Source organism: Thalassophryne amazonica, chromosome 17 (genome assembly GCF_902500255.1).
Source record: "Thalassophryne amazonica chromosome 17, fThaAma1.1, whole genome shotgun sequence".
NCBI classification, from domain to species: domain Eukaryota; kingdom Metazoa; phylum Chordata; class Actinopteri; order Batrachoidiformes; family Batrachoididae; genus Thalassophryne; species Thalassophryne amazonica.
In genome coordinates this window covers 18,006,046-18,032,801 of record NC_047119.1, presented here as the reverse complement: position 1 = coordinate 18,032,801, position 26,756 = coordinate 18,006,046, and the positions used below count along the sequence as shown (strand labels likewise).

General features: G+C 40.5%; 1 protein-coding gene and 1 long non-coding RNA gene across 2 annotated transcripts; one reads left to right on the top strand and one right to left on the bottom strand.

Moving 5' to 3' along the window:
• The first annotated feature begins 955 nt into the window (after positions 1-955).
• kcmf1 (potassium channel modulatory factor 1) lies at positions 956-16,264 on the top strand. Its single transcript, XM_034191548.1, has 7 exons — positions 956-1,167; positions 6,236-6,403; positions 6,594-6,733; positions 7,778-7,879; positions 8,007-8,190; positions 8,892-9,186; positions 15,316-16,264. Exons 1-7 carry the CDS (start codon positions 1,152-1,154, stop codon positions 15,578-15,580), a joined length of 1,170 nt encoding a protein of 389 aa, XP_034047439.1. The 5' UTR covers positions 956-1,151; the 3' UTR covers positions 15,581-16,264.
• LOC117528923 lies at positions 10,588-26,102 on the bottom strand. Its single transcript, XR_004565905.1, has 3 exons — positions 25,785-26,102; positions 24,494-24,505; positions 10,588-10,600 (listed from the first exon to the last, which is right to left on the bottom strand). It is a non-coding gene; the product is annotated as an uncharacterized LOC117528923 (long non-coding RNA).
• Between the last annotated feature and the right edge of the window lie 654 nt (positions 26,103-26,756).

Genomic DNA, 26,756 nt, shown 5'->3' with positions numbered 1-26,756 from the left:
TGAGACCATATGTTCACCGGCAGTGATGTAACTTGCTCGACGTGCAACTGCGCATGCACATTTTGGTTTTTTTCCATCAAAGTTTTTTTTATTAATTGCATTCAGTGTATTTATAGCCTAGTAAGTAAAACATTTTCTGTATTTTACATTAGGAGCGTAAATGTATGTATATGTATATTTTGCCTGTCGAAATAAGCTAACTCCAGGTTAAAAATACTTATCATTTTATAGTGAGTAGATTTTATACATTACTACGTTCGGATGAACAATTTATACATTTACTTGCCCTTCAAAATAAGCGAACTTCATCAAGTAATTTTTTCAGTGCACACATATGCAGTTACGCAAGGAACCTCATCTCGATGACGCACTTCATCACGACAGACTTATCTGTCAAGCGGAGGTGCCACGTACCTCATCTCGACGATGCACCTCATCTCAACAGAACACCGGCATTCCAGCTTTAAATTGACCATATATTTTAACCTATGGGTTAAAATATGTGGCTGGATTGTATTAAAAGCAGAAGAGAAATCAATAAATAAAAGTCTAGCATGACATCCATTCCCCTCCAAACGCTTAAAAAGCAGGTTAAGAAGAGTGAGTGTGGCGTCCAGTTGTAACCTATTCAATTTATATTCTGAAAATAAAAAGGTAGTGGGGGGCTGGCGCCGCCCTGCTCCTCCCCTCTTCCACCGCCTCTGTAAAAGTGCAAGTTAGAAAAAAAAAACCCTAAAGGACTAACTGGTTACAGCTGTTATTCAGCTCGTACAACATTATGTCAAACTCGTGCGACTAAATGCTAAACTTCTGCTGACAAACATCGAACTGGAGTGGAAAAAAAAACAAAAAACCTGACAGGCAAAATTAAGGGCAAGAAAATCTCAACATTCCTTCATCGTGTGCGACCCGTTCGATTGTACGTCAGAGTGCGCCGCCTAGTGTCCACCCGCAACATTTAGCGAAAACTGACTCTGGGAGGGGAAGCAGACCAAACTGAAAGCTGTTGCTCGTAGATTCTTCTTTCTCGAAAAAAGAAAAGAGCCGAGACAAGGGTGCAGTTTTGTCTTCATTTTCTTGTCGTGAAAACTGTGTCCTCCCGGTCAGACGTGCTGGGGAGCCCGAGGAGGGGCTGAGCCGCTGTCTGTAGGATGTCCCGACATGAGGGTGAGTCCACACTCTGCTTCAGCTAGGTAGCCCCGCTGCTAGCTCCGCTAAGTGGCTTTTCAACCCAGTAGTGTCTTTGCAGCTTGTGTTCAAGGGCGTCCCGGCGTTAAACGCTATTAAAACCCACACCGGTGTCCACTCGTCCTGTCTCGGAGAGAGACAACTACAACTTTGATCAGCCTGAGCAGTTAGCCGTAGCTAGGATACCTCGGTAGCAGCTAAGCTGTGCTAACAGCAGTTGCTGCAGTTTATTTTACTCGCGTCACATCTTGTTATTATATAGTTATATACCGAAATGTAGTTTTGTTTTTGCGGCTTCTTGTTGTACTTTAATGTGAGCTTGTCGTTGCGACATTAGCTTTAGTTAAGCGTTAGCGCTCCGGTGTCCCGTTTGGTCATAAGGCTAATGTTGGCTACTGCACTGTCATCAAGACAGAAAGTCTGAGGCCTTAGTGTCTGCTCTAAAAAAAAGCAATGTTTTTAAGTCGTAGCTGGTCTATCTCTACCTGGCAAGTGTTATGTTATCTTATGTACTGTGTAGACTACTTGACTATTTAAAAAGTTGCAAACATGAGTTCCACGGGCCACAATCCTCCTGGTTGGCCTTAGGATGACCAACGGAATGTTCAGTGCTGAACTGTCAGCTATGGTAGGGCAACAAAAATATTTTTTGTGAAGGTTTACATTCAAGCACGTAAGTTGTTGGGCAGTGACACCATTTTTTGTCGACAGTATTTTTACCTCTACACCACAACAGTGGAGTTGAAATAACGTGCTTGTAGTGTAGAATTTTTTTATTTATGCATTATTTATACAGGTAGCCTCATTGAGACACACAAGCTCATTCTCAAGAGACCTGTTTCAGTTAGACACACTCATTTAATAGTCTACAGGTATGGAAGACGTATCCTGGAATATGAATTCTACATACGCACGGTATGAGGTGTAGTAGAAGTAATGGAGAGCTACGAAAAGTTCAGCTGGCGTGGATCAGGGTTAAGGTGGGGGTTAATTAATTGGCTGTATCCGGAGAAATGCTGCATTCTGAACCCTCAGATGTTTGGAGATTCCAACCTCTAGCTCAGGGGGGAGTGCTTTGATTGCTGGAATTTTTACTTGGTAACATACCTGCCAACTAGGGATGCAGCTATCGATTATTTTAGTAATCGAGTATTCTATCGATTATTCTGGCGATTAATCGAGTAATGGGATAAAAAGTACTTTTGCGTTTTAAAACATTAACCGTCCAGGGCTCTCCCTAAGTAATGGCACAATGTCACTGCATCATCACAGAGATTGTCAAATTTAGTGTATCCCTTTCTGTTTTCCTGGGTAATTATTTATTTTTCACATCTTTACAAGTTTTGGATCTTTCCTGGTGTCAGGAGCTCTGCCAAAGTTGGGCCAAAGTCTTGACATTGTGCTGAAATGGCGATGGGTTGAGGCTTTCTGTTTTTTGTTTTCCCCAACTTGTAAAATTTAACGATTTTATTTATTTATTAAGGTGGTGGACTGGGTCCCTGCATGAATTTCTTTTTAACACTCTCTCTGCGATTCAGCCAGTGCATTTCATTTTCAGCTGGAGGTTGAACATGCAGCCTCGCAGTCACTGTTTATTATTATTATTATTTTATTTGAGTTCCCGTGTTTGTGAAGCATTGTGTGTTGCCCAAAAAAGCCAAAATTAAAAAGCGAAACACTCATAGCGAGTCACACAGAAGAAAGAGCGGACTTCTTCCAGAGCCTGTCTGTGGCCGGGACGGAGCTGTGTGAGGGGAGAGCCGAGCCGCTCACACCGGGCAGAGAGATGCAGCAGCCGGCCACTGCGCATAGAGCGGCCAGCGGACCAAACTGTGTTTTTTTAAAAAAACAAACACACTGCTTTGCTTTAAATGCACAGTAAGCTATTTCAGATGATCAGCTTGGACCATCTTTTTCCTAAAAGGCTTTATTTCCCTCTGTTTGTCGCGTTGGAAAGCTGTAGCTTGTGTGCTAATTTGATTAACGCTTGCTCTAGTCTTCTTCTGTTTGTTTTTCTGGGGACATTACAGCGCCACACACAGGCCTGTCATATGTACTACAACGTTAAACGAAGGTTCGAGGCACAGAATTTGCCTCGAACATTTTTTGTAATCGAATTATTCGAATTACTTGACTAATCGTTTCAGCCCTACTGCCAGCATTTAACATTGCAATATGGGACACCCACGTATAGTCGCGAGCACCAATGGCGTAAAGCGTAACTAGAGGGTCTGGGGTGTGCCCGGACCCACACAACTGTGGAACTAATGGGCATCCCACACACATTCATACAGGACATGGGGGTAAATCGTGCCAAATGAAGGACAGTTGGCAGCTCTGTGGTAACTCATGAGGAAATTGAGCAACCCGATGTACCTGAGTTAACGTCACAGCCACAGGCATCCTCCTTTGCAACTGGCAAGACGTTACCAATGTTGAAAATATGTCCTCAAGACATTGCTGCTATATGTAATATATTCACATTCTATGTACAATTAATGAAGTTACCAGCAACACACATAAGCAAAAGCATGTTATCACAGCTCTCCTGCGATACAGGCTAAGGAGTTGATGACTCAAGTTCTAAAAACATATTTGAAAAGCTTTCTGAGGTAATGTCATGAACGCACTTTTTCCATAAGCAGGGAGGTTTTTATATCAAGACTTTCCAAATGTCCGAGGATTCTGAATGCAACAAGACTCGAAGAAAAGGGTCGGCATGGGGGTTGTCACATGACAAAGATCAGCCAGTTAGAGATATGCCACCTTCCGGACCATTAAAAAAAAAATGTTGCTTTAGCTATTTAAGAAATACATACAGTTTTATACACAGTCTCACCATGTAAGAAGCTGTAAATAATTGTACAAGAAGCATTGTTAATAGTTTTACTTTTGCAGCCAGTTGTCTTCAGGCAAGTCAGGGGATGGATGCAGAAACATTCACATCTCACTGAATGTGTTGGACTTCATTTACATCAATAATCAAGAAATATACTGTATGGTACAGTGTGGCGAATCTGCTTTGGAGGAGGTGCTGCGGCTTTCAAAGACTGAGTTAATATGCAAAAGGGAGGGTCACGAGGGAAGCTGCTGACACAAGGATGGTGACTCTAAAGTAGTTCTAGGCTTCTGCTGATGTGATTGGAGAAATGTTGCGTAGTGCATCTTTTGTTTGTTGCACCACTAGTTAAACAACTTCATGGTGGAGTTGCAGAGATTATTTTATTTTAAAAAGGGATGGGGGGGTATTTCAGCTCCAGTTTGCCAGAAGGCACATGGGAGACTCAAGTCCACATTTGACTTGTTTCCTTGTCTGAAAAGCCTTTTCTGTTAGTCCACTGAAGCTGTGACTTTTAATTCAGTAATTTAATGTTTCCCATAATGCGCCTGACGGCCCCCTGCACTTCCCAAAATGCACCGCGGTGGCAGCAGACTTCTGGCGTCTCACAGCGCACGTAAACAATGACTAACGAGGACGTAGATGATGTTGATCAAGCGAATTCACGGGCAATTATGATGATGACATTTTCTCCCACGTTGCGAGGGTTATCTAGACGAGGTGTAGCACCTGTGATAAATTTCTGCCGTGCCCCGATGTTGTCTTGTTGTCCACACTTCACGACATTTGTATACATTGTGCCCTGAACCGGAACTCTGCTGAAACTGACCTCTCGCGTGAGTCACAGGCCGCAAAACGGCACGAGACTCACAACTGCGAAACACTGAATGAAATAGAAACAATTTGCACTGTGCACAGTTTAATCATTTGCAGCCACGGAATCCTAGAACTCCTTCAGAGTTGTGTTGGTGGCTTTCCTCATTAACATCCTTTTTTCAAACTTATGGAACGACCTACTGCAGACAGATTGACCATGCTGTGTTTATTTCTTAATGAATGCTGACCAAGACATCCATATGTTGCATTTGTTCACTTACTTATGGTCTCTGAAAGAATGGAGGGACATTGTATGAAAATTGCTGTAATTCCTAAACAGTTAATGCTACATTTTTGTTAAACTCCTTAAATCTACGGTACAAGCGCATCTTGATTGCCTCATTGCAACTCTGTTGTGGTGATGTACAGATGCAAAATTGCAAAAAAATTGTTACTGACAAAATACTTATGGATCTAACTGTGGCCTTGGATCACACAAATGTTTTAATCTGCTTTACAGTATGTACAAATCCCTCGTGTCAGATAGTGAAAATTAAATATAAAAGCCTTGAGCGAATAAAAGGAGGCTGTTTGAGGAAGGGCAGTGAAGAAGAAATGACAGTTGCAGGCAAGTTACGCAAATACAGAGTAGACAGAAATGTCCAACATGGGGAAAGAGATTGAAATATACAGTAGATAACATTAAGTAAATAAGTTACACTCTGAAGAATGTGGGTCCGAGAAGACCCCGAGCTCTTCCATGTGCTGCCCACTGCTGGTAGGGTCATAGTCAAGGAAACCTGTCAGTATGATGGACTGTGCTTACACTCAAGGATCTGACCAACACAGAAGGAGCAGAAACAAAAGGTTCCACGAGTAGATATTGCAGTGTTTGTATGTAGCAAGTGATACAGTCATGATTTCTAAAATGACACTCTGTCTTAATCTCCTGAAGATAAAGAGCCGGGTCAGAGTCAAATAGCTAAAATGCTGATATACTCAATAGTACTGGAGACTTATCTTTCATTTGCATTGTTGGTTGTGATTTAATCAGACTTAACTCTCACTCTTTTAGTGCAGAGAGATTTGAAATAATATTCCAACCTTAAAGAGGTCAGTGATTTTTGGGAGCAGCTGTAGCTCCATTAGAAAAGCAGGCTGTCTGTTAAAAAGGGTATGAGGGTTTAATCCCTGGAGCCTAAGGAATGCCAAAACTGCCCTTGAACCCCATTCAGATGTGCGGAAAGATACAAGTTGAGGAGCCTCAGGTTTGTAGTTTAGTTCTGTAAATCTATTTGAGGTTCTCAAATCGATTTTATAGCGATGCCTCACATTGACGCACTGATATCAAGGTGCCGCCATACAAAACCATGTTTTTGGTTTTTTTTGCAGGTGTGAGCTGTGATGCATGTTTAAAAGGAAACTTCAGAGGAAGACGCTTCAAGTGTTTAATTTGCTACGACTACGACCTTTGTGCATCGTGCTACGAGAGCGGAGCCACAACTACGAGACACACCACAGAGCACCCCATGCAGTGTATATTAACCCGGGTAGACTATGGTAAGACCACACTGAAACTGTGGCTGTGCCTCACAAGAATTTTACTTCTGCCTTTTCTTATCTTGTAATTATCAGCAACTTCCCATGAATGCGTTTAAGATTAATGGCACCTTTTTAGTATAATTTTGTACTGAAATCATTTTGTTACCATTAAAATAATGATGGCGGCTCTGTTACTGCCTTCTTACAGACTTGTATTATGGAGGAGATACGTTTTCAGTAGAACAACCGCAGTCATTCACCTGTCCTTATTGTGGCAAGATGGGCTTCACGGAGTCATCCTTACAGGAACATGTCACCTCAGAGCATGCGGAGACTTCTACAGAGGTGGTGAGTGTGCACTTTTACATATAGTCGTCATGGCAGCGCATTCATGTTCACACTACTTAAAAAGGCCGATCAGTGTGGTTTAGTTTTGACATACTTCTATGTGACAGTGGCAGCTCTTCTAGGAGTAATGAGAGAGAGACAATTGCTGGGAGACCAACAGCAACATCAGCTAGGAGTGTGAGGGACGCTGTTGCCCTCCAGTGCCAAATAATAGTGAAATTCTCCAGTGAGATGTTAGTTTCTGCTGATGCCAGAACAGAGGACCTGTCGGAGTGTGGAACGGCAGGGGGCCTAAATACATCTCAGAATTGATTGACCAGGAATAAATGAGCAGTTATTTAAGGATGCATTTTGTTTGCCAAGCTGGCGTATTTATTTGAATAGTATAGCAGCTGTGTTCCTCCATTTTTGATTGTTGATTTCAGAATCATGTTGAATTCAGCAAAGAGTTCTGGGTGGTATGAGTTCCCTCCTTCTGCACCATTGAGCTACACAAGGCTCTCTGATGGCTCCATGTGGAATTGTGTCACGTGTTAATAAACCTCATACAGTAAAAGAAGAAATCTTCATCATATTTTTTGAATGGTGGCATTCAAATCATGGTCTATCAGGAAACTGATAATCAGTGTGTGCCTAATTGTAGCAACCCAGTGTTCACCTTTTTGGGGAGGGTTGCGGTATCGGACGTGGAATAAATCTTATAGTTTTTTTTTTGTTTGTTTTTTTTTTTAAAGATCAATTAATGTGCTCTTTGTGGTACCAATATCTGTAATATTATTAATGTGTAATAATTATTTATTTCTCTTTGACTTCTCAAAAGGTGCACAAAATAGAAAAATGTGAGAACCACTGTGACTTTACAGCTTCTCTCAGATGTTGATCATTTTAGTGGATTTTCTTTTTTTTTTTTTTTTTTTTTTTTTTTTTAGGAAGGCTTCACATTATAATGTGGTAGACGTGGTAAAGTTAACGTGAATCCCAAAGCAGTATTTTTCCTGCAGTCCTGAAGACAACACATAAGACTTTGACTCCTTCTCATTTTAGATCTGTCCAATATGTGCTGCCTTGCCAGGAGGCGACCCCAACCACGTCACAGACGACTTCTCAGCTCATCTAACACTTGAACACCGAGCACCAAGAGATTTAATATCCTTTCAGTACCTCCACATACAGTTTAAAGATGTATCGCTTGCAATGCATTCTTTAAATGCTTGTATTCTTTTTTGTTTGTTTTGTCTACATTTCTTCACCTGACCTTAACTTTAGTGTTTATGATGAGTCCAGCAGTGTTCGACACGTACGCAGGATGTTTCACCCTGGTCGAGGCCTGGGTGGTCCCAGAGCACGACGGACTAATATGCACTTTACTAGCGGCTCGGCGGGTGGCCTGTCCTCATCTTCATCACAGAGCTCCACCTACACCCCCAGTAACCGGGAAGCAATGGACCCAATCGCAGGTGAGACTCTCTGGGGGGGATGTACTCTGCAGTGTACAGTATATTCATATATGGGGGCTCAAGAAATTTCATTTTGGACATGAAATGAAAAATGTGATGAGAATCTTTGCGTCCTCTAGTAAGTACCCCATCTTACTGTATGATTGAAGGAAAAATATTCATGAAACCACTAGATTGCACATATTTCATCAGGGTGAACGTAAGCTTTTCACATTCTTATGACATTTTCATCCAGATTTGGAACAAAATTGGCATCTAAATTAGGGATGACTTTTCGTTTGGGTGTGTGCAACAGGACCCAATAATCAATTTTTTTTAAGCGGTGTAAAATCACTCATTTTTTTGGCAATCTTTGGTGTTTCCTGCACATGTAATTTACATTTAATTTTAATGCACAGAAATATGAAAAATAGACTGGCTTCTGCACATTTGCAGATGCACCCCAAAACATCAGTCACCACCCTCAGGTCTATGTGGCTGCTGTGAAGGTTTTACTGTAAAATGGTTTTGTTTTTAAGTGTATGATTTCTGAGTTGTCTCAGTGCATCTCATTATGGAATGTAAATATTGCCATGGTGTCTCTTAGAATAGGTACAAGCGTTAATACTAATCACGGCTCTTGATGAGAAGAATCCCTGAGTTTCAGGATCATTTAACATCATAGACCCCCCCCCCCCCCCCCCCCCGTGTGTGTCTTACAGAGTTGTTGTCTCAGCTGTCAGGTGTGCGGCGCGCTGCAGGGGGTCAGATAAACTCATCAGGGCCATCAGCATCTCAGCTCCAGCAGCTTCAGATGCAGCTGCAGTTGGAGCGGCAGCAGGCTCAGGCAGCACGGCAGCAGGTCGATACAGGCCGCCACGCAGCACGACGCGGCACCAACCCCGGCAATACTGGTACCGCTCTCCCACCACCCAGCACAGCAACCTCCAACGCTGCCGCCGTGGGTGAAAGCAACCCCTCGTCCTCATCCCATAGTACCCAGTTCCTGTTAGCACGGTGAGTGCGACCTGTTAGCAGTTTATGTACGTCAACTGATGACGATGCTGACTGGAAATGTAATGTTTGTGTGTTTTATTTCCTGTATGCAGAGCTTTCATCAAAGTCATCACAAATTCAACATACACTGTACAATTATGTTTTATCTTGTACAGTTGTTACGATGTGAACACTCTTAAGGTATTTTTTTCTCGGCCGTGTAGGGACAAAACTGTGCTTGTGTGGGTGACATCAGATGTTTTAGCCTCCATCTGTTGGTTTTAGTTTTTTATTTACTTTAAATGCCAACTGTAACAGAGTCTGGTGCCAACAAACCTGGTAAAAGTTCCCAAAGACTGATTGCATCAAAAGTGTGGGTTTAAAAGCAGCCACACCCTGAGATACAGGTGCAATACTGGATGATAGACCTCCAGAAAAAACACAACCAGAGTAAATGCTGTCTGTTCATGTTCAGTGTTTTTTATGCTAATGCCAACAATTATCAGATGAGAAATATTTATTAATAACGTCAAAATAACGCTGGATATCATTAATCAACAATTCTCACACTCTGATCAGCTCTGAGACTGTTCAAAACACACACAGCTCAGTTTCTACTCCGTGTTGTTCACATGAGTCAAAACCTCCGTTAAATACTTTTATATTGGAACAGATTACTTTAAAGTAATTTTCACATGAAGACACAGCAGTCATGGGAATGTTATTTTTTATTTTTTTATTTTCAGTTTTTAGAAACAGCGGGCTTTAAGGCTTAACGATTGTTAATCAAACACAACCATGTTTGTTAAAGATATGAAACGATTAAAACAAAGACACTTTAAGATTTCCATCCAGATTTTAACTTACAAGGAGCCGATTTACAAATGAAATGGGATTTCTCACAGTAAGATACTGGGTAATTATGAAAGGGGTCTTGTAATGCATTGGCGTGGAGACTTTGGACAGAGTCCTTAATCACCAGATTGAAGTGTTTGAGCTGTGCTCAGTTGCTCAAAAAGATCTCCTTAAAGATGTCCAGAAAATTCAGAAAATATCAAAGTCTCAAAGCAACAGGTTTGCGTTTATCTTAAATACTGTGACAAGGGCAATTTCTCCACCCCAAAAGGGTGGTTTTTCTAAATATAGCAAGTTTTACACAATAAAAACAGCTGTGGATGATGTAATTTTGGGGGGAATTGTCCAGGTTTGGTGAGATCACTTTTCTGGAGACTCATCAGGTCTTGTGAGTTGAACTCTGGGTCATGGAAATTTGCCATTCAGGGCATGTCTTTGCATGTCTTGTTTTATTTTTTCTTCCTGCTTTGGCCTGTTGTCAAATCTTTCTTTGATCCAATCTCTTTTTATAAAAAACCCCCAAATCATCATAATTTTCCACTGGTATGTTTGATTTAATTAAATTTTCCTTTTTAAAAAACTTAAAGGGGAACAGAAACACCCACGGATTATTTTTAGCATGAATAAACACACAAAAAATGGGTTCTTTTGATAGTTCAAGAAACACTCAAGATCATAAAACATCCACACAAAACCTTGTTTTAGTCGTGGTCTGAGAGGCTTTGACGTCGACCGACTGCCGCCATTTATGCAGGTCAGGCGAGTGACGTCACTGGATGGGGGGGAAGATGAGCCTTGTTCTGAGATTCCCTACCAGAGGCACCAACAAAGAGGTTATATATGACTACTAGAGTCCCAATGCTGGCCACTAAATGTGAACGTCCCTTCATGAACAGTGACATGACGCCTGTGCAAAATATTGACCAAGTTCCCAGATGTTAATGCATTTTCAATGGGAATTCGTGACTGAACACACTCAGAAAAACACTCGCAAAATACGTGTTAAAATGCCATTCTGACCTGGATATCGAGCCGGTAAAATTAATTGACGTTAAATCGTGTCAGGAAAGTATTAAACTTACTCTGACACCCACCCATTCCCAAATATTTGTGTTGAAAGTTACACGGATCTGCGCTGTTGAGCTGCGCTGCGGGGCTGAACCCAGCTGCTGCTACTGCTGCAGTGGTGTGTGTAAGTGTCATCCGTGTCATCGGAAGGCACGGGCAGGAAACGTACACCTGTTTATCAACCAAATGTCACGGACAAAGTGACAAGAATAACCAAAACCACTTACTTATGGAAGGAAATATTGTCTCCCTTGTTCCTCAGTTTGTCTCTTTGCCAACATGTGCAGCATGTCCACCTGTTTCTTGACGAGACTAATAGAACTTCAATGAGCGAGCTCAGTCAACGGCACTCGTCCCCAACAGAGGACGACCCCAACCAGTGACGTCAACCGGAAGTGGCCTCCACTGACTTCAGCCAGTGGCCATTAACATGTCAATTTAGCAGCAAATTTGATTCAAATAATATTATCTACACTGAGCTCAAACATTCCGCAAGTGTATGAATAACACTTAATTTTTACCAAGGAATGCACAAACAAATTCTCAAAAAGCATTTCTGTTCCCCTTTAAGTTCTTAACTTAAATTTTCACCTTTAATTTAAATTTCTTGTCTCATGGCTTTTTTTAAACGGCATACATTTTCCACACGTGTTTTTGCCTATAATATTTTAATATATTGTGTGTTTTTCTAAAAGCTATTCACTAGTCTGTGCAAAAAGAGTATATACTTTCCCTTCTAAACATTGTTATTGTTATCAACAGTACACAAAATAACACTGGTCAACAAAAAAGTGTTTCCCCCCCCCCCCCCCCCCCCCCTTTTTTTCTTGCTTGGACTTTGACAGCTGATTTAGGGTAATTTTAGGGTTCATGTTTGTTTTGTTTTTTTTGTTTGTTTTCTTTTGTTTTTTGTTTTTTGCAATCTGCATGTTCCTTATTGACAGATTACGCAAAAGTTGCTCATTCATTCACGAGTTTGACGCCATTGGTCATGTACAAAAGCATAGTTATTAAACCAGGTTCACGAAATGTGAATAAGTGCCATAATAATACAATAACGTGCTTTTGGAAGGCGGTATGAATTTTCAGAGGCCCGACGTCCATGCCCAGTCACCCAAAATGATGAGTTTAAATATTTGGGGTCAACTGTTCAAAGTAATGGAGAGTGTGGTAGAGAGGTGAAGAAGAGAGTGCAGGCAGGGTGGAGTGGGTGGAGAAAGGTGGCAGGAGTGATTTGTGACTGAAGAATATCAGCAAGAGTGAAGGGGAAAGTTTACAAAACAGTAGTGAGACCAGCTATGTTGTATGGTTTAGAGACAGTGGCACTAACAAAAAGACAGGAGGCAGAGCTGAAGATGTTGAGATTCTCTTTGGGAGTGACAAGAATGGACAAGATTAGGAATGAACATATCAGAGGGACAGCTCGGGTGGGACGGTTTGGAGACAAAGTCAGAGAGGCGAGATTGAGATGGTTTGGACATGTGCAGAGGAGGGACCCAGGATATATAGGGAGAAGGATGCTGAGGATGGAGCCACCAGGCAGGAGGAGAAGAAGGAGACCAAAGAGGAGGTTCATGGATGTGCTGAGAGAGGACATGCAGGTGGTTGGTGTGACAGAGGAAGATACAGAGGACAGGGTGAGATGGAAACGATTGATCTGCTGTGGCGACCCTTAACGGGAACAGCCGAAAGACAAAGAAGAAGAAGGTCATTTTGGGTGACTGGGCATGGATGGAGGGACTCAGAAAATGCATACTGCATGACAGCTACATGTTATTTGCATTAACACTTACTGAGATACACAACACGTGGAATCACATTAACAATATTTAATGTCATTTCAAAATGCTCAACACCCAGCAAGCGCGTACATAAAAAGTTGGCTCACATTAACTTTTGTCGTGTTGGCTGGTACCGCGCTGCTCTCCAAAGTCGGCAGGGCATCCTCATCAAGCTGGCTGCTTTGGCTGCTGTTCATTGTTGGACTATCCATGATAAAATCATCCGAAATATCCATATTGAGACCAACACACACTTCTCGCCTTTTCATGTTATTGTCTGCAGACAGTTCTTGGGTTGCGCATGCTATGACGTCATCACTTAATGCACAGAGGGCGGGTATTAGATAACTGCCCATTATTGTGGGCAGGTATGGACAGGTAGCGTAAATGTAAATCTATGCTACTGACCCAACAACGCCTCAATAAGTGATAATATCTATTATGGTGCTGAAGATGTGTGAGACTGCAGCTTTTGCTTCAATACTTATTACAAGAAATATGTTTTCAGATCTCAAAAAGGTGATGTGATTTAACACCAGATTTGGATTCAGCACCCCCAAATTACCCAAAATCTGTTGAAAAGCTCCATGCAAGAAAAATTTTGTTGACCAGTGTCATCTTCTAGCATTTGCATTTCATCATAATATGTTTGTTGTTAGCACATCGCTTGGCTTTGGTGAAAATTACACCACAGCATGACATTTTAGCAGCCTTTTTACATTTTCATGTGTTTAATGTTAAAGCCCCACAACTCTGTTTTCACAGATACTCTCCAGCTATAAACATTATTTAGGCCTGGCGGAAAAAGACGGACTCTGTTCAGTTCTTGATCAGTGTGTTTTTAAGTATTTCAGAGAGAGGTTGTTCTGTGCTGCTAAATACTGTTTCTAAGCAAGAACCTGTTGAGAACCTTATTATAATTTGGATGAATAAAGTGCTTGAAATGTGATTGTCCTATATACAGTAGTGTTCAGAATAATAGTAGTACTATGTGACTAAAAAGATTAATCCAGGTTTTGAGTATATTTCTTATTCTTACATGGGAAACAAGGTACCAGTAGATTCAGTAGATTCTCACAAATCCAACAAGACCAAGCATACATGATATGCACACTCTTAAGGCTATGAAATTGGGCTATTAGTAAAAAAAAGTAGAAAAGGGGGTGTTCACAATAATAGTAGTGTGGCATTCAGTCAGAGTTCGTCAGTTTTGTGGAGCAAACAGGTGTGAATCAGGTGTCCCCATTTAAGGATGAAGCCAGCACCTGTTGAACATGCTTTTCTCTTTGAAAGCCTGAGGAGAATGGGACGTTCAAGACATTTTTCAGAAGAACAGCGTAGTTTGATTAAAAAGTTGATTGGAGAGGGGAAACGTATATGCAGGTGCAAAAAATTATAGGCTGTTCATCTACAATGATCTCCAATGCTTTAAAATGGACAAAAAAAACCAGAGACGTGTGGAAGAAAATGGTAAACCTGTAAGTGCTGTGACAGTTAGAAAACGCCTGTGTGAAGCTAACTTATTTGCAAGACTCCCCCACAGAGTCCCTCTGCTAAATAAAAGACATGTGCAGAAGAGGTTACAATTTGCCAAAGAACACATCAACTGGCCTAAAGAGAAATGGAGGAATATTTTGTGGACTGATGAGAGTAAAATTGTTCTTTTTTTGGTCCAAGGGCCGCAGACAGTCTGTGAGACGACCCCCAAACTCTGAATTCAAGCCACAGTTCACAGTGAAGACAGTGAAGCATGGTGGTGCAAGCATCATGATATGGGCATGTTTCTCCTACTATGGTGTTGGGCCTATATATCGCATACCAGGTATCATGGATCAGTTTGGATATGTCAAAATACTTGAAGAGGTCATGTTGCCTTATGCTGAAGAGGACATGCCCCTGAAATGGGTGTTTCAACAAGACAATGACCCCAAGCACACTAGTAAACGAACAAAATCTTGGTTCCAAACCAACAAAATTAATGCCTCGCAGATGTGAAGAAATCATGAAAAACTGTGGTTATACAACTAAATACTAGTTTAGTGATTCACAGGATTGCTAAAAAAGCAGTTTGAAGATAACAGTTTTGAGTTTGTTGCGTCAACAGCAGATGCTACTATTATTGTGAACACCCCCTTTTCTACTTTTTTTTAACTGCTAGCCCAATTTCATAGCCTTAAGAGTTTGCATATCATTTGGATTTGTGAGAATCTACTGAATCTACTGGTACCTTGTTTCCCATGTAACAATAAGAAATATACTCAAAACCTGGATTAAGCTTTTTATAGTCACATAGCACTACTATTATTCTGAACACTACTGTAGATTGGATTTTTTTCCCCCAAGCGCTGTCATAAGTGTGCTGTCAGATGCATTCATTGAAACGGTCAGCTAATTCTCTTCAGTTTGAATGCTCAGCAGTTAAGTTCGTGCTTTCTGTTTCACGTAGGTTGAATGAGCCCAAGATGTCAGAAGCAGAGCGACAGTTTCTGGAAGGAGAGTGCGCAGACCGCAGCCTGTTTGTCCAGGAGCTGCTTTTGTCCACGCTAATGCACGAAGAGAGCTCATCCTCCGACGAAGACGAGCGACGAGACTTCGCCGACTTCGGGGCCATGGGCTGTGTGGATGTCATGCCTTTAGACGTGGCACTGGAGAACCTTCAGCTCCGAGAGAGCAGCTCTACGGGGAAGGAGCCTCCGCCGCCTCCTCTTTGATGTCCAAGCATCAAGCAGACTGTGTCCTCTCTGCTGCAACTGTCAGTGATGGACGGCAATCGGCAGCAGTCCTCCTCCCGAGCCCCGCCCCCTCCTTCCCCTCCCCTGTGTTCTCTGACTTTGTTTCTGGTGAGTGTGGTGAGTGTAATTTCAAGCCTGTCACCAATTTTGGTATTGTCAACAAAAAAAATAAATGAGCAAGTGAGAGAAACATGCAAACGCGCAAAAAGCAACTGAGAGTAGATAAATCTATATAAGATATATATGAAGTTGATAATCAGTCCACATAACTTTTTTCTTTATCAGGTAAGTGCTACAGGCGGCTGTGGCAGACAATTGGCTCCTGTAAGATGCAAACAGCTCTCTCTTAAATACTCCACATTCAAAACTCAAGAGGACCTCTTTTGAAGCTGCTGTGTATGTTTATGACTATAAATTAATAAAAAGTGCTTGGATCAGTTACCATAACTACTGCATGCAGTTATTTGCAGCGTGCATGGCGTTCAGTGACGTGGTCATTAGGAAAAAAGCAACGTTTTTGTTAAAAGTATCCCAAAGCAGTCAAGTTTTGAGTTACTTGCAACACTGTTAAGTATTGGAAAATTGAGTCCACAAAGATGAGAAGAAATTGAACTCAAATAATCTGCAATTCCAAGTTGGAAGAAGTTGGGAGGTTATGGAAAATTGGGGTGGGGGGGGGGGGGGGCACAGTGATCCTTACATTTACTTTGACTACTGTTTCATTGCAGACTGTATAAACCGAAGATATTTCTTTTTGTGTGTGTGTGTGTGTGTGTGTGTGTGTGTGTGTGTGTGTGTGTGTGTGTGTGTGTGTGTGTGTGTGTGTGTGTGTGTGTGTGTGTGTGTGTGTCATTTAATTTGTTTATAGCCATCTGTTCTAAAACCTGCAACATATTACCAAAAAAAAAAAACAGTGGCCTTGGTGGCTTCCTTCACCATTCTCCTTCTTGGTTTTTGAGAACTGCCTACTTTATACAGATTTGCCATATAGCACCATACTGTTTGTATTTCTAAATGAAAGATGTAAAAGAAGTCCAAAACATAGCAAGAAAACTGACTGGAAAAGTCAGAAAACTCCTTATATATTCAATAAATTGCACTGTCCCAGCTCTTCTTTTTTAATGTGTTGCAGCCATTAAATGCAGGAACAGATGTTTATAATACAAATAATGAATGTTTATAAGTTCAATGGTACAAATATTTCATGAGGTGAAAGCTGGAACGTAGGCAAAACTGAGTTGAATGGTAGATTCCAGCTTTCACCTCATGAAATATTCATTCCATTGAAATAATGAACAAAACATTCATTATTTGTTTTATATAACAGCTAAAATAAATCAGTCATTTGATATTTAAACAACAGAAAAGGGACTTACATTTTGGTGTGTGCTGAACTGCTTAACAGTCCAACACAAACTTTAAATTGGAGTCCAAAATTGCAACGATGTAGTCTATGATGCCGTGCACTGACTTCGTGTACTTCCCCCCCCAAAAAAATTATCCAGCTTTTTCATTTTATATTATTTGTGTTAGAAGAATTAGCACTGTCAATAGCTCCTTCAAATCATCATCCATCAGCAAAACAAACTCCGCTATGTTTAGCTAAACACCGCCCCCTGTAGTGTGAATGCACTCATTCAGGGCGTGCAATAGCAAATTTTAAATAGCACCAAAATTGCATGCTAAAAAACTATTGCACAGTTGATGAAACACAATAGCAAATAGTATGACTAATCCATCAATCAAATAATCCACTCAGCTGTTAGATAATAAATGAAATAAAGCTGCCCACACAAAACGTGAAATATCTTGGGTTCTTGGTGTCTGCAGTGAAACAGAAGTCAAAGTAAACGTAGGAATCACAACATTTTTGCATTTGCCATATAATCCCTTTTTTTCTGATTTGGGGGCTGTGTTTTATTTGTCTCTTAGATGTAATTAAAAGAAAAAATTGGGATTTTTATTTTTTATTTTTGCAGTAGCTTCTGAAGAAATGCTGAAATGTGTTGTGACTCTCAGCTCCAGATTGCCCTTAATTGTGACGACTGCCGCGCTAACGGCAGCAGACTGACAGGAAAGTCTCAAGCAACCAGTAAATACTGGTAACAAATGAAAGTAAAATTCCTGAAAATCTCTTAGATGTTAATGTTTTAGCACCTATATATTCTGCCAGGGCAACTCTTAACCCGTCGCTCTATTTCAGCCATTCATTTTGCTTAGCGTTACAGCCGCCTGCTTTTTAAAGCTTGAAAGATTTTCTTTGCTGGGAAACAGGAGCTTGAGATTTTCTACATTACAGTTTTATACACTTATATATTTTTAAATCATCTTATTAGAAGTCATTGTCATATTTCTGCTAAAGATGCACTTTCTATTTATGTCTTGTTTTCTGATTCTATTGAGCCTTTCGATGAATCATGCCACCTTCATGCCTATATTTTTACCCGCTGTAAAATATGAGATGCATATTGAATGTGTGAGTTAAATTTCATAATGGTTCCAAGACATGAGCAGACTTTTTTTTTTATTAAAGTGTAAATTTAGAATACAATAAATATAAACTGCACACAGCTTTTGATGAAAAGAGCCAGGCACAACTTTTAATTTGTTAAAGTTCGTGTTTTGAGTGCAGTTGGCGTGATTGTTTACAGTCCTGATGGTACGAAGTTGACTTGCACAATGTGGATTTAAAAGATCTACAAGAAATATTCACGTCCAGCCCAAAATCCTACAGTTGTATTGTCCACCTTGTACTGGATTATGGCGTAGCTACCTGAGCAAGTCTGGGAACATGCGTCACATGATGGCGCAATCTTACTTCCTGGATGATAATCATTCAGGCAGACATCCAGTCCATCCTTAGCCTTTTCCAGTTGCTGAAGTCCTCAACACCAAGGCACCTGAGAGCTCATTCATGGGCAGAGAAATGCATCACACAACAGCATTGTTGTAGGTCATGTTGCCTGCAGTGCAAATAATAGTATAAGCCTCATCAAAGTTTTCCAAACTGACATGATGTTATAACAGCAGTGCTCAAGGATCCTTTGGAGAGGCCCAGTCCCAAAGGCATCAGCCGTTTGTTAGCTTAGGTCACTGGTTTGTGTCCAGTTTTCTCAACTACACAAAGAATTGAAGCACCAGAATCCCAAAGACTTGGACCTTCATTCTCTTGCAGAGGTACCAGCATCTCCAAACATCTGACCAGCGAACTCATGACTACAGAAGCTCTTTCCAGGCATCTTTCAGTCTCAGAGGTTGAGGTCCCAGAGGCATGAACATCGGTGCTAAGATAGGTTTGGCACTTTCATCACATACTGATACACTAATGATGGCTGAGTCCAATACACTCCAGCCACTGATTCCACAAAGACGACCGCATCATTTGAAAAGTCCCCATCGGTGAACTTTTCCTCACGTGCACTAATCCAAGTTGGTGGTCTCCACAACATCCAGTCTGTGCAAGTATCAAACAGTAGGGCCCAGAACCCTGATGAAGACCATAATTCACTGGAAGGATGTCAAAGACTCTTTGTCCACTTTGACAAGTACTCAATACCTGTGTACAGGCTTATGATGTCCAGCAGTGTAGGTATCCTGCAAATGGTCAGGATGTCCCTAAAGATCATCCCAAATAAACAAATGAAGCGGTTTGTAAATATGCTTTTTTTAATACAGTGACTTTTGCTCGAACTAGCATGCCATTGGTGGCCGACTTCTTGGGTGTGAAGTCATACTGCTCTGATCGCAGGGTGACAAGTAACCTGGTCTGTATCCTGTTAAGGCTGATCCTTGGATGTACTTTGGTACTGAGAGCAGTGTAATACTCCTGCAGTCCAAGAAGTATGTGATATGTTCCCCCCCAGATGGAAGCAGAGATTGGTTGTATCCCCACAACAGCTTGTCTACTGTGTATTTAGCTTGAATACCATCTCAGAGACGCTGTGACCTGGCAGTAAGAGGAGTAGGCATGTGACTAGAGAATCCTTGGTTTGATTCCATGTCAGACAGGAAACTGCTTAAGGTGACCGCAAGGCCCTTAATCCCAAAATTGTTCCTGGTGGACAGTTGGGTACGTAACCGGCAACATGCTGACATCAGTGTGCGTGGGTGGCAAAGATTTTATTCAGTTTTAATTTCATTATTTATTTTTAAGGTAGTGAAAACCAGATCCTTAGAGCACTGTCCTACCGGTTTGTCCTTGGGTGTCTGTGTGAGGGTGTTTTGAGCAGCTGTCCTTGTCACTCCTCAGAGGTTATTGTTAGAAACAAATGGTGCCTGTGGGATACCTTTCATGACGTGCAAATGCGATGCATCTTCTTAAAAGAAACCAGTCACCATAAGCAGTGGTGCAAAGCCTTATTTCAGTCACGCAGTGACACATCCGTCAATGTGTGCAGTGCTCAGATTGGTCCGAGAACCTGTTGTCTCATTTGCTGACATTGTGGACAGAAAATCAGGCAAATCTAGAAAAGATACCGTATGAAAAACATGCAAGTGAGATGAATTCAGATGGGGCACTCAAAGTAGAGACTTCTTCCAAAGCCCAGAGTGCCCTTTTACACTGCATCTGGAGCAAAATGGAAATTATATTTGAGTTTATATTCCAGGTGTGATAGAACTTTTCTATCAAGTTTCATTGATTTTACAAACATACATTTCTCTTTTTGTTTAAAGTAATACTTCAAAATGTAAATGGTGTTGACTCCAGATTAATCCCAATATTTTTATGATGTTTAATGGAAAAGTTTATCATACAATGTTAAAAATTTCCTGTTTGGAGCTGTCGCAAGCATGATGGATATTTTGGGTTTAAATTAGTGCTGAAATGTTCCGCATGACTGTGGGTTCAAAATGCGCAAATCAATAAATAAATCTGATTACATTTTGAAATGCTCCAAACACAAAAAGAAGGAATTGTTTCAGAAAAGGTTTCACTATTTGAAAAGTTAGAAATGCTACAGTGGTGACACCTAGTCGGTAACATGACTCCCCCCATAACGAATTCCTGACGGGGCCAGAGTGGAATCTTCTTTTAATCCCATATAAAGCAGTATTGTCACATTTTACACCACTGATGATAAATGCAGTATAGCAAAGGTTTGAGTGTTGAGGTCCAAACATTTTTATTTTGCTCCTTCATTCAGGCATAATTGGTTGGCTAGTAAACTAGCAAACATTAGCCGTATACATTTGGACGCCGTAAGTGAACATTCCAGTCAAATACAACAGATTTGAATGTCGATATACAAAATCCGTGAAGTTGGCTAACATTAGTAGGCGTCTGATTACATGTTGTCAAACATTACTTGGCCAACGGTAACGAGCCAAGTTGCACAGAGCGATTTCCACATTACCACCACTGCTATCATTGGTTCTTCACTGTTGACCTACTTGAACCCATGTGAAGCTTTAGTTGCCCCCCCCCCCCCCGCCGCCCATTCAACTATTTGTTTTTTTCACCACCACAGCTGTTATTATCCCTAATTAATATTTTCCTTGCCTTCGTAGAGTCATAGGTCTTGAACAGAAAAAAAAATGTAGTTAAGTGGTTGAGGAACCACTTTGTCAACTCAAAAACAATTAATGTGATCATGTTGTACATCTCCATCTTAAAACGGCATACGAGGACCGTGATCAAAGTCTGGTGAATGATGATGCACCACATAAATCTAAGAAGCTACTTTATTTAGCCTGTGTAATATCCCATAGACATGTTTGTCCACCTTCACGTGAGCTAATGATGTAACCTAGTAACCGTGGGGTGAAATGTGATTCCCACTATTCCACTAAATATGCTACAACATAAACAACAGAATGGGGGAAATTAAAGGATGAGTAAAATGTGTGAATAGAGTGGCTTCACATCTCCATAAATGCACCATCATTTTCCCACAATGCACTACGATTTTTAGCGTGAAAATCAGAGCTTGACAGTGGCACGTAAAGACGAGCGCAATGGTGTTTTTTGAGTATTCGTTTTGTGAATTGTTCTGTAATTTATGTTTGTAGCATGGCCCAAGCAGAAGGTCACCCCTTTGAGTCTGGTCTGCTTGAGGTTTCTTCCTCAGAGGGAGTTTTTCCTTACCACTGTTACTCTGGGGGTTAGTAAGGTTAGACCTTACTTGTGTGAAGCATCTTGAGGCAACTCTGTTGTGATTTCGTGATTTATATAAATGAAAATAAATTAAAACTGAAAGTGATTCACCCAAATTAAACAGTCTGAAAAGACGTTTTGTGCTGCTTTCTTGTGCAGCAACTCATCTGGGAAGGTGAAGGTGTTTGGGATCAAGAGATCATACGACAGACTCCCTCACAAAGAACCACAAAGATTATGACTTTGGAGAAAAGCTGTCCCTCAGGACAAATGAACACCAAGACAGCACAGTAAAATATGTTCTGACCATTTTAAAAGAAGTAAAGTGATAAATCAGTCTACTTAACACTTTCTTTTAGCAAACTGTAAGTTGTCCCTTATTGATCAGAGATAAAATCGCACACCTCGAGAGTTCACATTATTTTGAATGTGAAGCCACTTTATGTCCTGGATAAAACTTGTCATCAGTAACACAAATTACTTATGGCAAATTTGAAACCCTCACATTTTGAACATTTCTCTTGGAATCTGCGTGAAAAGAAGCACATCACATGCTGTGCTGCCACCTGCTGGGCAGTTCAAGAATGTGCATCCATATGAAATTATGAATTTAATACAGTGGATCCTCAGTTTAAAAACATTTTCTTACACGAAAAATGCATCACTTTTCGAACAAAGTCTTGGTTCACGAACACCTCCTCCGCAGTAGGTGGCGGTAATGTTTTTCTTTTTTTTTTTTTTTTCTTCAATTTATTTTCATTTACATAGCGCCAAATCACAAGCAAGATCTAACCTTACTAACCCCCAGAGCAACAACCTCTGAGGAAGAAACCTCAAGCAGACCAGACTCAAAGGGGTGACCCTCTGCTTAGGCCATGCTACAGACGTAAATTACAAAAAAATTCACAGAACAATTCACAAAATGAATATACAGGAAATGCTGTTAGTGAACAGGATGTTGCCAGCACAAATACCACTCCCATCTCTGGATGGAGCTACACCTTAAACAGAGAGAAACAGAATCAGGCATCAGAAAGACAAGAAATACAGTATAATTTGTCAGCATTAAACAACAAGAAAAACAGAAGAAATACTAAGGTGATCGCCGGCCGCTAGCCCTAAGCTTCACTAAAAGACCCACTTTATGTAAAGTTGAGGCTGCGGCATGCTCCATTTCCTAATAAAATGAATTTAAGAGTAAAAAGCATAAAACAAAACTATACCAGTATTCTAGCCAAATGAAAGGGAAAATAAGTGCGTCTTAAGTCTGGACTTGAAAGTCTCCACAGAATCTGACTGTTTTATTGATGCAGGGAGATCATTCCACAGAACAGGGGCACGATAAGAGAAAGCTCCGTGACCCACAGACTTCTTATTCACCCTAGGGACACAAAGTAGTTCTGCACCCTGAGAACGCAAAGCCCGGGCCGGTACGTAAGGTTTAATTAGGTCAGCTAGGTAGGGAGGTGCCAGTCCGTGAACAATTTTATAGACTAGTAGCAGAACCTTGGTAATGCACCGTGTTAGGTTGCAATCCGCCAATAAACTGGAAAGAAGAAGCAATAAAGTCTGTCTTTGGATGTTTATTAAATCATATTTTTGGGGACTGCACAGTGGTTCTAACAGTTTACTCTGTTGTAGACATTAAAAATTATGAGCTGCATATCTTTTCCAGTAATCATACATTAAGTGGCGCTAACGGGTGAAGCTGCGAAAAGCTAAAAGTGCTAATGCTGTTAGCATACAACATTAAGTCCGACTAGAGTTTCACTGCAGCAGAGGCGTCTGATCTGTTCAGATGTTACCATATGTTCTCGCTTCTGTTCAGGTAAGGTGAAATGAAATTGTCTATTTTATTGTAATTATTGTACAGTATTTGAATTAGATACTATGCATTTTTTTTGTATTTTGTCTGCTTCTTATGCATAAAATGCTGTTTAAAAAGGTAAAAATGTTCATTTTGGGGCCAGGAACTGATTAATCCTTTTTACATTGTGGGAAAACTGGTTTCGGTTTAAGAACAACATAAGAACCATTTCATTTCTAAAACCGGGGATCCACTGTATTGAAAAGCTGCAGTCATTGCAGAGTGTGTTCGTGAACTGCTTGTAGGTAATTCTGTTAATGCACCAAACATTAACCTGTTACAGGTAATGACTCAAAAATCTAGCAGCCCAGCGGGGAAATGGAAGGCATTTTTGTAAGACATACCACCTTTATTAAATGCACAGTATCACAAGGAACATTTCCATTAATTGTGGATAAGCTACTCACATGATGCACAAAGCATTGAATTGTTTGTTACAACTGGCTGATTAAAAGCAGCTTTAAATCTGCCAGGAGAGCACGCACACTCGCATACACATGTATGCACACACGCATCTTCTCACAGACATCAATCATACACAAATACTCTGTATTCCCACAGTCAGGATTTAAAACTTTTTTTTTAACCATATATTTACAAAAAAAAAAATCCCGAGATAGATTACATTCGAAAAAGGTCCCAACCCTTCTAGATTACATTCAAAATAATATACTATTCATGATGCAAAGTCACAGTTATTCATCTGAAAGAGAATCGAAATAGGCTACAGTCAGTCAGGTGAGCAGCGAAGGCCAGGAGGCGACCTTTGACCTCCACGTCATTGGTCACGTATCTGCTGGGATGCACGTCAGCGAGGAGAGCTCCTGATGTTTTATCAGATCAGAGTCTGTGTTTCTCCTGCAGACGGACAGCGTCTGGCACCGCCTCTGCGCCGGCTCCCCATCACAGTGGAGAGACAAAAATTCTTCACAAAAAAAAAAACCTATTTACTCAAAGAAAGTCCTAACAAAAAAAAGTTGCCAGAGGAAAAAGAAAAAAACGATTGTATTCTCACCATTATTATGAACAAGCACAAAAGAAAAAAATATACCAATCAAATTATATATTTACATGGAGTATGTATTGCCAGTGGCTCATAACATGTTTTTAATAGATGTCACACAGTTTTGACATGACACCTGCATAAAACAGATTATACTATTAAACATAGCCTACTATTCATATGGACAAATATCAGAACTGTACAGCCATTTCTATACAACAGACACACGTACCAAAACAAATGAACAGGAACATGTTCAGCAAAAACAATAAGTGACAGACGAAAAGGGAGATTTCATACCGAGTTTTCAAAAACACCTTTACAGTAAGCGTGCATGAATTATGAATTCATGCATGACCTATGCATGAGTTCTTGCATTAATATCTTCCTTAATCATAAGGAATTAACATAAATTTCACATGTGAGCAGCGCTAATTAAAGCATTAACAAAGGTCACTATATCTTCATGAATTATGATTTTGTGTAAAAGCGTGATCAAGCATTTTTTTTTCTTTAAAAATATGGTCTTTACTATTAATGTGAGCAAATCTGCTGTTTTTGTATATGAAATGCAAAACTCGAGCATGAATTCATGTATGAGCTTTGCATTGCTTCATGTGCAATATGTGACTGTGCATGTAGTAATGCACTGGTCGTGTATGAATTCATGTGTACTTACTATCAAGTGTTAGTGAATTTTCTTTTTTAAATAGCAAAAGTATTTAGTGCAGTCGAGGTGGCGAGCGGACTGTTGCTCAGTTTGTGCATTTGAGGGGCTACAAAGTGCACTTAACAAAATTCTTTTGTTTCATTTATGACCTTTACTGCCTGTACGCGTCTAAAAACATGAAGGTGATTAATGATTGATGCTAAATGACGTTTTAGTAGAGGTCAATAGAGCCGCACCGTGAGACGCTCAGACTGCTGCGCTGGCAATGCGCGCATTAATATTTCAAAACAGGCCTGCAAAAGACTATTAGGGATATTAATAAGAAGGCATTTAAAAACAATTTTCATGTATTTGTTGTGGGGGGCCTAAACCCTAAGCTCCCCCCTGAGGCCCTTCAGTGCCGCTGCAGAGCGAGAAGCTGCTTCATAAGTCACCACCTTTAAGGCTAAACAGGCTTTTAGTTAATTGTGTTCAAGTTGCAGAGTCAGCGACAGATCGTGAGAGCGAAATCAACAAGTTGAGCGCATACAAAACAAACGCCTTAAAAACAAAGTGCTATGCAAATGCTGTAGATTGTAGAATTTTGATAAGTGTTGTTGGATGTCTCACCCATCAGCAGCTTAACAAAATGTCCAAATATAACTGCTAACAACACAGATAAAATCTAAAACTAAGCAATTATCAAGTGAGGAGCCACATTTTCAGATAAATTAAAAACATTAAAAAATTAAAATTCTCTTCTACCCAGTTAATGACGACACAAAAACAATTACTGCTGATCACAAAGATTAGAATGACTGAAAACCTGATTAAATGCAATGATTTTTTTCCCCCCCATAAATTCCACAAAATTGTATAAAAGAAACTGTGTGTTACCTAAGAGAATTAGGGGCTAATTAGTCTTGCAGGTTAATTCTTTGTGATTCATTGACACCATAATATGTGGTTCTGTGCCGCCAAAATTATCTAATCAGTCATGTCCGATACTGAACTACGTTATCCTCAACTGACATGCCTCCCTTCTGCCATGTTTTACTGCACATTGTCTCATAAGCTTGGGTTTGATCTTTAAGTAAATCCTGAGAACAGTTGTTCTAAATATGCCGGGTTATAAGCACCGGGTCCTAATTTTTAATGTTGGCCTGTGAACTTGCATTTTAGTTATTTCTCAAACTGGTGCTGAAATCAGTCCACTAAATTTGGCCCAATTGAGTTAAAAACTCAGTTTATTTGATAGAACATATCCCTCTGCATGCAGGTGAAAAATGGTCACTCGTTTGACTTATTGTTATTTACTGAGGAGCAGCTTAGCTTTAGGCATATTAAATGCACCTAAAAACTTTACAGGGCACCGAGAGTCCGTTCGATAGAAATGCAAATGTACGAGCGCAAACACCATAAATTTCTCATTTTCTGACACTGTAGTGATCTCAGTTTTGTCATTGAACACCTGCCACCAATTATGCACATAAAAGCAAATCACCTTCAGACAAACAACAGATTTGTTAAATGGTGTTACTG